The sequence below is a fragment of the Leucopleurus acutus genome (assembly GCF_964270905.1).
Source record: "Leucopleurus acutus genome assembly, chromosome: 14".
NCBI classification, from domain to species: Eukaryota; Metazoa; Chordata; class Mammalia; order Artiodactyla; family Delphinidae; genus Leucopleurus; species Leucopleurus acutus.
The window spans coordinates 83312288-83325938 of NC_139156.1; the positions used below are offsets into that span (position 1 = coordinate 83312288).

The following is a 13651-nucleotide window of genomic DNA, read 5'->3' on the forward strand; positions in this document are numbered from 1 at the left end:
CTGTTAGAGTGAATTTTTTGAAGGAGAGGTTCAGCCTCATGCCCCCCGCTTTGCTCAGAGGTCTTCAATCCCTCCCCTCCGGGCATCGCCTCTACCCTCCGAAGTGGTCTTCGGGCTCTAACCAGCATCCTTCCTTCCCTGTCACTCACTTTACACAGCCCAGACCCAGGCTGGCATCTTGTGTGTCAACTCCAGCTCCTGCAGACTTTGGCCTGAAACTCTGTGTCTGGGGAATTCTCGCCATCCCCGGGGGGTGGGGGGTGCAGCCCAGGAGCAGCAGTAGTTTGGTTGCCATCACTGCCCCCCGCTTCCAGCCCCTGGGCTGGCTGGTGACCCCCAGACAAGCCCCATGCTTCCCCACCTCTGTTACTGTCATATCTGTCTCTACCCTTGAAAAGCGCTTCTTTAACCTCCAAGCCCAACTTATTTATCCTTCAAGGTTTGACTCAGGTGACAGGGAGAACCCTGAGGCCTTCCCCAGCTTTGAGGGGTTGATCTGTCTCACAATCTGAAAGCATTTTGTGGGCACCTTCCCACCTGCCTGAGTCTAGTGAGTGTCTAATGGTCTCCCCAGGTAAATCACAAGCTTCTAGAAGATGTTTTTGCTTGGTTGTGTGTTTCTCCCTGCGCCTGTCAGAGGTCCTCGTGTGGGGTGGGCACCCAGTGGCTATTTGGACAACGGCTGGGCCGCTCAAGGCCGTCGGGTCAGGCCACCCCCAGGCCACCTGAGCAGGGCTTTCCCCTTCCCGCTGCGCCCATGAGCCCGCACATTTTTGGGGCCTCTCAGAAGCACACCCCAAGTGGACTCCGGCCCAAGGCTTGGGGGGCTGGCCTCGGGCCATCACATCTGGGGGCCGAGACGCATCACACCACCACACGGGACACTCCTGTGTCCCATAGCAACAGCCTCTGCTCGGGAGAACTTCAGTAAATGTGTAACTCGACTGTGTACCGGCTCAGTCTGTCAGAGGCAACAGCGTGCATCGATCTCCCTGGCCTCCTGGACGGAGGCCCAGCATGAGAGTCGCCTGGCCTGGGGTCTGTCCCCCTAGGCGGGCAGCTGCCTGAGGCTCCCACCCCCATGGCCCGGCGCCGTGATGCAACCCCTCCCCCAAGCCTGAGCACAGGGCAGCCTGGGAACGGCACGGTCCCCACCCTTCAGACATAAATAGGGCCTCAGTGGCCCAGCCAGAGGAAGAGGCCACCCCTGTCTTGGGGACGAGAGCAGAAGGTAAGCGGGAGACTTCTCCACACCTACCCCTCCCCAGCTCTCTCCCTACGGGGGGCTTGTCCGCTGTGGGAAGAAAGCTGGGGGCTCTGCTGGGGGCAGGGGAAGAGCTGCTGGAAGGCCACCGCTAAACAGCACCCAGGACGCAGGCGCCAGGGGCCAGTGGTGACCTGGGCTGCGGCGGACATTACCGCTGAAGACGCTGAGGCTGTCTCTTCCCCCAGGCCTAGGCAGTCCTTCCTCTGAGCCCACCCTGGGTCTCACCAGGGGACCTGCTCCCCTCAGCGACAGGCAGGCTGGCCGGGTCCTCCAGTCCCTCTGAGCAGGGCTGGGTCCTGTGGGGCTGGCCTGGGAGAAGACTCACTGTGGTCAACAGTCCACTGGGTCCTCTTCTGGCCAGAGGGGCAGCAAGGCTTGTGCAGGCAGTGGAGCTGGGGGGAAGGGCAGGCTCAGTGAGCCCGGGCTGCGTCCGCACAGGGCTCAGGGGAGTGGTGGCCTCGTCTCCTGCACCTCTGTTGAGGCAGTGCTGGCTCTGGTCCCGGGCTCCCTGAGCCTTGGTTTGCTCATCTATAAAATGGAACCAATGGCAACGCCTGGCCTCCCTTGCTCAGGGACTGTGCTATAAATTAAGAGTGCTAATACAACCTGAAAGTGCTTCCTAAGCTTTAGAATGTACGAAAAAGACACGGTCTTATTATTTTGGCTCGCGTGTAGTATAGATTAGTGCTTAAGAGTGTGGACTGTGGAGCCAGGGGCTCTGGGTTTGAATACTAGGTCTGTCTCTTACTGGCTGTGTGACCTTGAGCAAGTCTCTGAACCTCTCTGTTCCTCTGCAAAACAGCACTAACCCATTCATTTAGCCACTACTTGCTGAGACATTTGTTGACACATTTTGGGGAATGTGGGACACATCCGTGAACAAAACAGAGCAAGAGCCTCACTCCTGTGGGATTTGCATTCATTGTTTAGCGTCGCAGTACACGCTAAACAGAAGAAATAAAAGAATAACTCAGTGATACAGAGTGTGGCAGGTGCCCAGTGGCATGGGGAAGGGAAAGGAGGGCAGGGGGAGTGAGTCCAGAGTGCCTGGCGCGTCGGGGCCAGTCGCAGCATGAAATCTGGCGGTGGCGAGGCGTGGGCAGGAAGGTAGGGCTGCTGTGAGGGTCGGAGGACGATCCTTGAAATCGCTACAACAGGGATCCTCCTTATACATGCCTTAGCTGCCGTCCTCACCATTGCCCTTACGCACGGGGCCCTGAGAAGTAGGGAAGCCTAGAAGGAGGGGCTGGTGAAGGGGGAGGCCAAGGACGAGTGGGTGGAAGAGAATGGAACCCAAGGAGAGGGCGTCAGGCCAGGCCGGCCGGGTGCCAACTTAGAACCGGGGCTGCGGCCACGGACCACAAGTGAGAGCCAGCGGCAGGCTCGGAAGTCACCTGGAACGGTGCTGTGCCTCCAGGACGCCAGCAGGGGGCTGCGATCACCTGCCTGGCCCCCACCCGGGACCGTCAGGCCGGTCACTGAAGGGGTGCCGCACGCTCGGGCCCCAGCGCTTTCCCCGGCGACCTGACTTGCTGTGGCCTTTTACGTCCTTTTACACGAGACGTCAGCCGGCAACTTGGGCCGGCGTACCGGGAGGGCCTATGAAGGGGGGAGAATCTTCTGTCCCTTGTTTCCGTGTCGTGTGGTTCCTCGTGAGAACAGTGGGTTGTGTCAAATGCCTTGGAAGGAGGGGAGGCAGGGGCTGAGACCAGAGGTCGAAGTTCCCTTGGCAACCCGGCGCCTAGAGCAGGGCCAGCACACAACGCGTGGGGGCTGGATGCCGAGGGCAGTTGCAGTCAGCACGCCTGGGGCAGGAAAGCACGCTGACCGGCCGTGCATGGGTGTGCGGGAAGCTTCCAGGCCTCGAGGTGACCTGCAGGCGGAGGCGACGTCCCACAGCTCCAAGGAGGCCCAGGCCAGCTCTGGGAGGGCAGCGGGGTGGCGGGTGGGGGGGGAGCTGAGCAGTAGCCTGGTAGCACAGCACACCCCTTCAGAACCACGAGGGAGGTGTCGGTAAAAATGGCTAGAACTGAATGAAGCCGTACAGGCGGCATTCGCCCTCTCAGTGAGGACCATCACAGAATAAACGGGCAGAGCTGCCCAGGGGCCTCCGCTCCCAGGGGTTCGGCCCACTGCCGTGCTCTTGGCCAGAGGTGAGGCTGGGGCAGGGTCGCAGGGCTCTTGAGCCCAAAGGGTGCTGGAGGCTGTCCCGCCCGCCCCGGGTGAGCCGTGTCTAGGGAGAGGCTCTAAACCATTGCGGCACATCCGTGTCGCCTGGGAGAACGCGACCCAGACCAGTGAAATCGGGCTGTTGGTGGGTGGGGCTTGGCGGGGTGACAGAGCTCCTCGGGGATTCCACTCGCAGGGAAGAGGGAGCTGGTGTGGGTTTGACGCAGGTGAGGGATGCCTGGGCTTCCCCGGGCTGAGCCCACGGTGCTTCGTCCCAGCTGCGTGTTGAGACCACTGGGAGACTAAAATCCCCTCCCCAGACCCCTCCCCAGGGCCACTTAGCTAGCATCTCTGGTGGGGAGGCCCAGGGCTTCATACTTTCTAAGGCTTCCCGGGTGAGTCCCCTGAGAACCGGGGGAAAGTAAAGTAGGTTGGAATCAGTTGTCTGTTCCATCCTTGCTGTATGACCTGGGGAACATTTCTCCACACCTTAGAACTCCCCTTTGTGTGTCTGCAAAGGAGGGAAACAATTCCTTCCTTATGCGATCGTGTAATGGTTAGATAGGATGATCTATGGGAAAGGGCTTTGGTGAACTGTCACGTACCAAATATAAGGTCTCCTTTCTTAGATTATACACCAGAGCTGGGAAACGAGGGGAACATTCCCCAGGGATACTACACAGCTGGATTGCTCTTGCCAGGCTGATTTATAGCACAGGAAGAACCTCTGTGTGTTAGTCTTGTACTCCAAGCTGGTGTACCTTGGGGCTTGGAGGCCCACAAAGACCTGCCGTCTGCCCCACGTTTTGTTCTCTGGGGAAAACTGATAGCCATAACCATGTGGGCATATTAGTGCCGTGGGCTGCCACGAGTACCACTCGCTGGGGTCTTAAACAACGGAAATCTATTTTCTCCTGATTCTGGAGGCTGGAAGTCCGAGATCAAGATGTTGGCAGGGGTGGCTTCTTCTGAGGCCTCTCTCCTTGGCCTGCAGGCGGTTGGTCTCCTGGCCGTCTTCTCCTTGTATTTTCGAGCGGTCCTCCCTGTCTGTGTTTTAATCTCCTATGCGTATAAGGACACCAGTCAGATTGGATTAGGGCCACCCTGATGGCCTCATTTAACCTACACTACTTCTTTAAAGACCCTGTCTCCAAATATAGTCACTTTAAAATATATTTTTTTAAATATTTATTTATTTTTATTTTTTTGTTTTGGCCGCGTCGGGTCTGAGTTGCGGCACGTGGGATCTTTCGTTGTGGCGAGCGGGCTTCTCTCTAGTCACGGTGCGTGGGCTTAGTTGCCCTGCAGCACGTGGGATCTTAGTTCCCCGAGCAGGGATTGAACCTGCGTCCCCTGCACTGAGAGTCGGATTCTTAACCACTGGACCACCAGGGAAGTCCCTAAATATAGTCACACTTTGAGACACTGGGGGTCAGGACTTTGTTGACGAAAATAATCAATAAACAATCTATATTAGGAATAGAAAACTCTTTGATTTGAGCCAAACTGGGGACTATAGCAGGGAGACACGGATACAGGAAGCACTTGAATTGGGTTCCACCAGGCAACAAAATAGAGGAGGATTGTAAAGGCAAAAACTGCAAAATTACATAAGCTGTTTGTCAAGAATTAGGATTGGCACTGGCAAGAAGTAAGGGTGTTTGTTTAGCAAGGATCGGTTGGGGTCCAAAAAGGTTGCATAGTTACAAGGGGAGACCTTGAGACCATAAGGCTGCAGCTGGCCCCTGCTAGCTGATAGGATTTTGAGAATGGCTGGTGGTGTCCTTGAGTCTGATAGAGTTCAGAAAATTCAAGCTCTCAGTGATGCAGGAACATGTCTGAAACCACAACTGCAGTGGCCACCCAGCTCCACTTTGGATAAGCCAGAATGACTTCCCCATACCTCAGTATGTAAACATGTCTCCCATCGACTTCAACACTTGGATTTTTAAATTTTTGCATAAATATCATGATACTTTTTTACTCAAAGTGTTCCTTTAAAAATAAGTTAAAATGTTTCCAGATTACTCTTCTGTTAAACATGTAATTATTGACCAAAGCATCATATCACTAATTAGCACAAGGTAAAAATAATACAAGCCACTCACATATTCTTGAAGAAAAATGCTTGCGATATTTTGTGAAAACATTTGTTTACATTTTTTACTTGACTTCATGAGCCATTTCGTATTTTTTCTTTAAAATCTACAAATGTCCTCATATTCAGGCATCCTCACCACTCTAAAATGTAAACAAAACAAAACCCAAACCCAACCCCCAAATAAAACCCCACGAAAGCACAGCTCAGCCCACGACAGTGCGGTTTGCACCTGATCATATACATAGATATTTTCCGCAGAGCTTTGAACCACTTCCTCTCTGACATTTGTTAAGACATGGAGGGATTTCTCCTGTGCTGACTGGTTGTAGGGAATATGGCTAGAGGGCATTCAATAATCCTCTTTCACCCTTCACAAAATATTTCAGGGTCCGCAGGAGCGAGCACCCCGTCAGAGATGGTTCCTGCTGGCCTGAGCTTGGGGGCCTCCGTCCTTTGCCTCTTGGCCTGGGCTCGCCTGGCCCCTGCAGACCGGGTGTATATACACCCCTTCCACCTCCTTGTTTACAGCAAGAGCAGCTGTGACCAGCTGGAGAAACCCAGGGCGGAGTCGCCCCCAGACCCAACCTTCACACCTGTCCCGATTCAGGCCAAGTCGTCCGCCGTGGACGAGCAGGCCCTGCGGGAGCAGCTGGTTCGAGCCACCCAGCAGCTGGAGGCCGAAGAGCGGCTGCGGGCCGTGAAGGTGGGGGTGTTGCTCAACTTCATGGGCTTCCACATGTACAAGATGCTGAGCGAGACACAGAGCGCGGCCAGCGGGGCTGTGCTCTCCCCGGTGGCTCTCTTTGGCACCCTGACCTCTTTCTACCTGGGGGCCTTGGACCCCACGGCCAGCAGACTACAGGCGTTCCTGGGCGTCCCGGGGGAGGATCAGGGCTGCACCTCCCGGCTGGATGGTCACAAGGTCCTGTCCGCCCTGCAGACCATCCAGGGCCTCCTGGTGGCCCAGGGCGGGACCGGCAGCCGGGCCAGGCTGCTCCTGTCCACGGTGGTCGGGCTGTTCACGGCCCCTGGCCTGCGCCTGAAGCAGCCATTCGTGCAGGGCCTGTCTTCCATCTCCCCTGTCACCCTCTCCCGCTCGCTAGACTTGTCCACGGACCCAGATCTCGCTGCTGAGAAGATCAACAGGTTCATGCAGGCTGTGACGGGGTGGGAGATGGGCAGGCCCCTGACAGGGGTCAACCCAGACAGCACCCTGCTCTTCAACACCTACGTCCACTTCCAAGGTAAGGCCAGCCCTCGGGGGGGCTCTGCCCCCGGCCGGTGCAGGAGGGTGGCAGGTCTTTGTCTGTACGGACTTCGTGTCCGACGTCTCAGTTCAGCTGAGCAGGGCTGGGCCTGGAGAGGGGCAGGGTAGCAGATGTGGAGAAGTACCTGGGGCCACCCTCACGGAGGACGCAGTGGCTGCCCCACTGGGCTCCGTGGATGGGCATTGGCCAAGCCTCTGCCTCCCCCGCTGCTGCCCTACTATGTGCAGCTACTGCACTGCATCCTTTTACTTTCATCACTGAATCCCCTCGTGATGCGGTGAGAGGTGTGATTTGCCTTTGTTTACCAGTGAGGAAGCAGACTCAGAGAAGCAAAGGCACCGGTCCCAGGTTCTAAACTCACGTCTCGTGGCCGTGGCCCAGCTCCACGCTCAGAAGGGACGGGTTCCTGTCTGTTGAGAAGATCAAGGGCTCTCGTCCTTGAGAAGGTCACTGTCCCATGCAAAAATAACCAGTTTGCTTACATCACTTTCATATTGAGAGAGGTTATTACCAAAAAAAATGCCTAAGACACAGGCTGTTCATTCATTCGAAAACAATCGTTGAGGATGTAGTACTTGTAGGACTCTGAGCTGGCGCCTCAGAGGGGACAAGCAGGGAGGCTGCACAGGCCCCGCCCCCAGCTTGCTGACTGTGGTTTACCAGAAAGCTGGATCCCCCGGACCAGTGCCTCAGCCCCAGAGCTGCAGGTAAGGCGCTCTGGGAAGGTGGCCCGGGGCTCAGCGCACTCGGCGAGGGGCGTCACCTGGGAGAGGACAGAAGGAAGGCCTGGGAAGTGGCACAAGGCTGCCAAGGTCAGGGCGAGGAACCAGAACAGGAGTGGCTTTGTTTGGCCCGAGCTCAGAAGGAGAGAATGGGACAGTGTTAGGCAAGGCCACAAAGATGGGTCGGGGCCAGACTTTGAGACTTTGGATGTGATGCTGGGAGTTTGGAGCTGTGGGTGTCTGGGAGCTGAGTGGCAGACTTTCTGCGCAGAGGTCATCCCTGGCCTGCACTGTGGGGACTGGAGGTTGGAAGGTTATGCAATCGCCCGGCAAACTCTCCTGGGAGCAGGCCCTGAGGTCTCGGCTCTGTGAACGGAGGGGCGGGCTGAGGAGGGCTGCGCGTGAGGTGCTATCGGGACGTGCAACCTAGCAGAGCCGAGAGACAAGGAAGGCGGTCGGAGGGCAGGGCTGTGAGGACAGGCGAAGGCTGAACAGAGCGCGGTCCTTTCCTTACTCTGACAATATCCTGGAAGGCTGAAAATCTACAAAGAAAAGGCCTCCAGCCTGCCTTTGGGAGCAGGGGGAAGGTGCTAACCCCAGGAGGGTGCAGGTCCCCGCGCTGACAGGTCCCGGGAGCAGAGTCCAGGCAGGGGCCATGCAGCCAGGGGTGGCCGCACCCCATGGAGGGTGGAGGGGGCCTGTGAGCTCGGCCCGCCGTCCCTAAGAGGAGCCTGGGGGGAGAGCTTAATGCGAAAGGCCTGCCCCCCAAAAGGCAGAGCCAGAGAGCCACTGGCGCCAGAAAGGGCCTCACCAGTTTTCCTAACCTGGCGAGACGTCCTTAATCTCTGGATGAGAACAGGGTGCTGTGTTGTTCAGTCGAGCAGAGAGTAGCGGGCAGCCACCTTCGTTTCAGACTCCCGTATCTTTTTTGGAGGCAGCATCCTTCTTTCCCTTTTAGTTTGTTGGTGGAAAAAATTTAGTCCTTCTTTCCCTATACACTAACCAGCCGCCTGCCAGGTCTGTGGGCCGGCGTGGAGGTGCCCTGGGGAGCCAGAGGACGGACACCGCAGCTCCTCGTGAGCAGCCCTCCCGAAGCCGAGCTTGTCTGTACACACAGGGCTCCGAGGATGGAGGATAGGGCAGAGGCTGGGTGCCCTGGCCACTCCCTCCTCACAAGACCCAGGCTCCCTGTCCCCAGCTCCCTCACCCCTCTTTCCTTGGAGACCTCGGGCTCAATAAGAAGGGACCCCTGACTCATTTAAGTCACCTCTGCTCAGATCTCCCAAGTGCCAGGTGCCCCAGGGCCACTCTGCGATGGGCTCATCTCTCAACCTCACCTGTTCTCCCAGGGACAACCACACTGGGCCGTTCAAGGGCACTGGGATGACCGCAGAGGGAGGGATGTGCTGGTGCGCCCCCAGGTGCCAGCGCCTTCAGCGAGCTGCTCAGCAACAGCTCAGCTCCGCAAGCCCCATGCCACAGCCCGCCCCTGGGGGGGGCAGGGGGCAGGGAGGTCTCGGCCCCCTCAGGGCGCAGCACACAGGTAGCACATAGCACTTCCGCTCACATCCACTGGTCACCGGATCATCTGTCCGTCCCCAGCAGCACCGAGGAACGTGGAACGATTCCGTATGCTGGTGTAACGGTGCACACGCCTTGAGCGTCTGTCCAAACCTGTAAAACGTCCAGCACCAGGCATGAACTGTGTGAACTCTGGAACTCTGGGTGACGATGATGTGGCCGCATCGGTTCCTCAGTGTTACCCAACGTACCGTCTAGCGGGGATGCTGGTTGTAGGCGGGCTGTGTGCTGGGGAGGGGGGAGTAGCGGACATACAGGAAAGACCTGCACTTTTCTCGTAATTTTGCCGTGAACCTAAACGGCTCTAAGAAATAAAGTGGTTCTTCTGGTTTGTTGTTTGTTTCTTAAAGTGAGCATGGCAGAGCCCAGGCTTGGGGCCAGGACAGCTCCGGGTCTGAGTTTACCTGGTTACTAGCGCAGTAGGATCCTCGAGCTCAGTTCCTTTGTGGGCCTCAGGTTGGGGCCTGGTGTGGACTACGCCTTCAACATTGGCAGTTGGTGGATTTTGCAGGAGGAAGAATTGATGGTCAGGGGTCCTGGGGCTGAACTTCGGGGGCCAGGAAAGTGCAGAGCAGCCTGGGGCTGGGGCAGGGGCGAGGCTTTGGTGGGGAAGGGGAGGGGGAGGGGAGGGGAGGGGAAGGGGGCCCAGCCCTGCCCCACACCTTCCCTCTCCTGACTCTTCCCTTCCTGTCTCCTGCCGGGTCCCCAGGAAAGATGAAGGGGTTCTCCCTGCTGCCGGGGCTCCAGGAGTTCTGGGTGGACAACACCACCTCCGTGTCGGTCCCTATGCTCTTGGGCATCGGCACCTTCCACTACTGGAGCGACACCCAGAACAACCTCTCCGTGACCCGCGTGCCCCTCAGCGCCAATGCCTGCCTGCTGCTCATCCGGCCGCACCACGCTCCCGACTTGCGGCAGGCGGAGGCCCTCACCTTCCAGCACAACTTCCTGACCCTGATGAAGAATCTCTCTCCCCGGTACGGCTCCGGGAAACTGCTTGGACCCTCCTGGGCTGCGCCCCTGGAGTGGGGAGCTGCATGGACGGCTCTGCCCGGGCGGTGGGGGGCATGGGTGGCCACGGGCGCGGTGTGGGCCGAGCCCTGGGCGCCCAGCGGGTAGGGTGGCGATGGTGCCTGAGCGCCCTCCACCCACCAGTGCACCCTCCATCCGTGGACCCAGCTCTCTGGGTGCAGGAGAGGTAGGGGAGGAGGCCCGCTTTTCCCCATGCTTCCGTTTACCCGCAGGCTTGGGCGGCCCACGGTCAGTACTCCCTCTGAGAGGGGACCTTTGCCGTGTGTGATCTGCTGCATTCCAACAGCTTCCTGGGGGCTGACTTTCCAGGAGCCCTGGGACCCCTTCAAGAGCCCTGGGAGTAGGTGGGCTTTCTCGGGGTGCTGCTCTTGACTCCAGGACTCCCCTAGTTTGCTGCCTGGGTCATCTGTTCCTCTTTCCTACTGCGACTGGGGCATCAGACTTGCTTACGTATCAGGCCCAGAGCAGCGGGTCCAGATTCTGAGACAGGCACCAAGGGGCACAGAGGGCCTCCTGAGGTCAACTCTTTTTAAGTCATTTTTAAAAACTGTGGTAAACACATAACATAGAATTTACCACCCGAGCCATTTTATAGTGTGTATCTCTGTGGCATCAATACCTTCACGTTTTTGTGCTACCGACCATGTCTCCAGAAACTTTTCATCTTCCCAAACTGAAGCTCTGTCCCCATTAATCACTAACAACTCCTCATTTCCCCTCGCTGCAGCCCCTGGCGACCACCATACTTTGTCTCTATGAACTCGACTCCTCTGTGTACCTCCTATAAGTGGTATCACACAGTATTTGTCCTTTTGTGTTGGGCTTATTTCACGGAGCACAATGTCCTCAAGCCTCATGCATGTTGTATCACGTGTCAGAAGGTCCTTCCTCTTTGGGGCTGGGTAGTATTCCAGTGTGGTATCTGCCACGGTCTGTTTATCCAGCCATCCGCTGATGGACACCTGGGTCACTTCCACTTTTTGGCTGTTGTGAACAGCGCTGCTCTGGACATGGGTGTACTGTCAACCCTGTAAGGGTCTGGTGCATCGCTGGAAACATCTATGGGCTCTCAGCGTTGCCCAAGGAAGGCAGAGGTAGTACATGGAGGTGAACTGACTTGACCTAAGTGACATGCCCGGCACAGAGGCTGACATCGTACCTTCTCCCCCTCCCACGGGGAGCTCACCACTGAAAGGTAGTAAGACACGACACGTTATTTTAGAGGACAGCGTTTTGAAATTAACCAACGAGTATGCTTTCAATGCAGCCAACCTAAAATAGGAGTAGAAAAAAGAATAGGCAACTATTCACATCAACCCCCAGAGAGCACCGTTGTTAAATACTGTACATCCCTCCCACAGAATTTCAAAGAAAATGAAGGTTTTTTAAATTGTATTTGTTGCTGAAAATTTTCCCAAGACACCCTAGCTGGGTGAGGCTAGCAAACGCCCCCTCATTCGGGGACACATGCCACCCGGCTTCCCGGGTCTTCCGTGAGTCCGGTGTGGCCTGGGGCCTCACAGCTGGAGCTTGGTAACCCTGTGTCATCTCCCCAGGGCCATCCGCCTGACCATGCCCCAGCTGACACTGAAAGGGTCCTACGACCTGCAGGACCTGCTTGCCCAGACCAAGCTGCCCACCCTGCTGGGCGCTGAGGCAAACCTGGGCAAAATCAGCGATGCCAACCTCAGAGTTGGAAAGGTACCGTGCCGCCGGCGTCTGTGCCTGACGTGGGCTCTGTGTTCCCGGAGTCAGGAGGCACGGGTGGGAGGGACACAGAGGCGGCCCGGGGGCAGGAGGAGAGAGAGGAGGGCGTGGCCGGGCGGCTGGGGGCCCAGGGTGGCAGAGAAGTGACCGGAGCTCTCTGGGGCTTGCCAGGGACAGCTGGAGAGCGGCAAACCTCTCCCCACCACGTGCTCTGGGCTCTGTCCCACCTGCCCAGCCTCGGGTCCTCCCCAGATCCTACAGCAGGGTCGGGACGGGGACCCGGGGACTAGTGCCTCTAGGCCGGCTGCTGGCCCTGCCACACGGCTCCTGGCTTCAGGGACGCACTTAGCAGCAGATGGACGGTCCTGGGGCACAGGGGGCGATGGACGCCCGCAACTGAGAAATGCCTGCACGCTGGGAGGGAGGGGAGGCCGGGTGGCTCACAGTCCTGGGCCCGGAGCCCTCTGCGCTGAGTTCGCAGAGAGAAACACCTGCCCGGGACAGCAGGGGAAGGTGGAGACGGGCGGGTTTAGGGGACACTTTGGGGAGGAGCCGTCACATCGTGTGAGTCAGGCCGAGGGAGGGCGGGCAGGCTGGAGAGCGGTCCTCCCCCGGGCCCGGGCCTTCAGGAGCAACCCCCAGGCTCGCTGCTTTGCAGGTGCTGAACAGCGTTCTCTTTGAGCTAAAAGCAGACGAGGGAGCGCAGCCCACGGAGTCTGCACCACAGCCAGCTGGGCCCGAGGTCTTGGAGGTGACCCTGAACAGCCCATTCCTGTTGGCCGTCTTGGAGCGAGACTCGGCTGCCCTGCACTTCCTGGGCCGCGTGTCCAACCCGCTGAGCGCTGCGTGAGGCCCGCTGCCCGTGTGCCACCGCCGGTGTCACCACCCGTCCCCGTGGAGTCCACCTGGGGCCGAGAGCGGCCGCTCCTCCTGGGAAACGCGCGCTGTGTACAATGAGCATCCTTCTCAGGCGGCTGGGGGGATGCAGGGCCATGAGCCTGTGTTCGGTACAGGCCACCGCTCCTGAAAGAGCTTGAACACGCCAGCTTGTTTTTGAAACCCAAAATGGTTTCCTTTTTCATCGAGGACAGAAATCGGGCTTTAAAATTAAAACATCCCTTTCTCATTGCCCCAGGCTCACCTTTGGCTTATTGAGTGTGACGATGACCTGCAAGTGGTCCACAATGCGTTCCTTTCTCTGGCTTTCTCAGCTTTTCTTTCCCCTGATACTTGTGGTTTTTGAAAAACACATTACGAAAAACAACACAAGCGTCTGAATGTACGTTAGACTGTAATCCCATGGCTGGCTATCACTGTGGTGTTAATAAATGTCTTGCAACAGTAAGCAAAAATGAAAACCTCTTTCACACAGCAGCAGCAGCGGGACTAATGTGTGCAAGGCAGCTGACAGGCTGTACCGACAAAAGGGCCTTTTCGGCCTTGGAGCCGTGTCTGGACGGGGCTTTCGTGGAAGGCACAGGCTGTCCTCGCCTCATCTGGACAAGTTCCAGGTGCGCAGACCAGCTGCGCGGAGCCTGCTGGGAAGCACCAGGCGGCAGACAGCCAGGCCCTTCCTCCCGGACACGTCCCGGGATTGCTGCTTACAGAGGCTGGGCTCGGAAGGTGGAGAGAGAAACCTTCACCCGTGAACGTGGGCACATCCCTCTCTGTCTGCTGAGTGCCTGCCTGTCCCCCACTTTCTAAGTCTCAGGCAGAGCCCGAGAGGGAGGTGGGCCCTCGCAGGCTGGCCCATGCTGCTCGCCCCAAACTGTGAAATGCACGCAGAGCACCTTCAGTCCCTGCC

At 57.8% G+C, this 13651-nt stretch overlaps 1 protein-coding gene across 1 annotated transcript; it reads left to right on the forward strand.

Annotated features, from left to right (window-relative positions):
* The first annotated feature begins 1055 nt into the window (after window positions 1-1055).
* AGT (angiotensinogen) lies at window positions 1056-13205 on the forward strand. Its single transcript, XM_082854606.1, has 5 exons — window positions 1056-1231; window positions 5924-6781; window positions 9818-10085; window positions 11697-11841; window positions 12506-13205. Exons 2-5 carry the CDS (start codon window positions 5953-5955, stop codon window positions 12695-12697), a joined length of 1434 nt encoding a protein of 477 aa, XP_082710732.1. The 5' UTR covers window positions 1056-1231; window positions 5924-5952; the 3' UTR covers window positions 12698-13205.
* The last annotated feature ends 446 nt before the right edge of the window (window positions 13206-13651 follow it).

What these genes read in the sequence shown, in the direction of transcription:
- AGT (XM_082854606.1), top strand. Translation starts at nt 5,953, where the DNA reads ATGGTTCCTGCTGGCCTGAGCTTGGGGGCCTCCGTCCTTTGCCTCTTG. An exon ending in CACCTACGTCCACTTCCAAG is followed by an intron (nt 6,782 to 9,817) that starts GTAAGGCCAGCC and finishes CCGGGTCCCCAG; the next exon opens with GAAAGATGAAGGGGTTCTCC. An exon ending in CCAACCTCAGAGTTGGAAAG is followed by an intron (nt 11,842 to 12,505) that starts GTACCGTGCCGC and finishes GCTGCTTTGCAG; the next exon opens with GTGCTGAACAGCGTTCTCTT.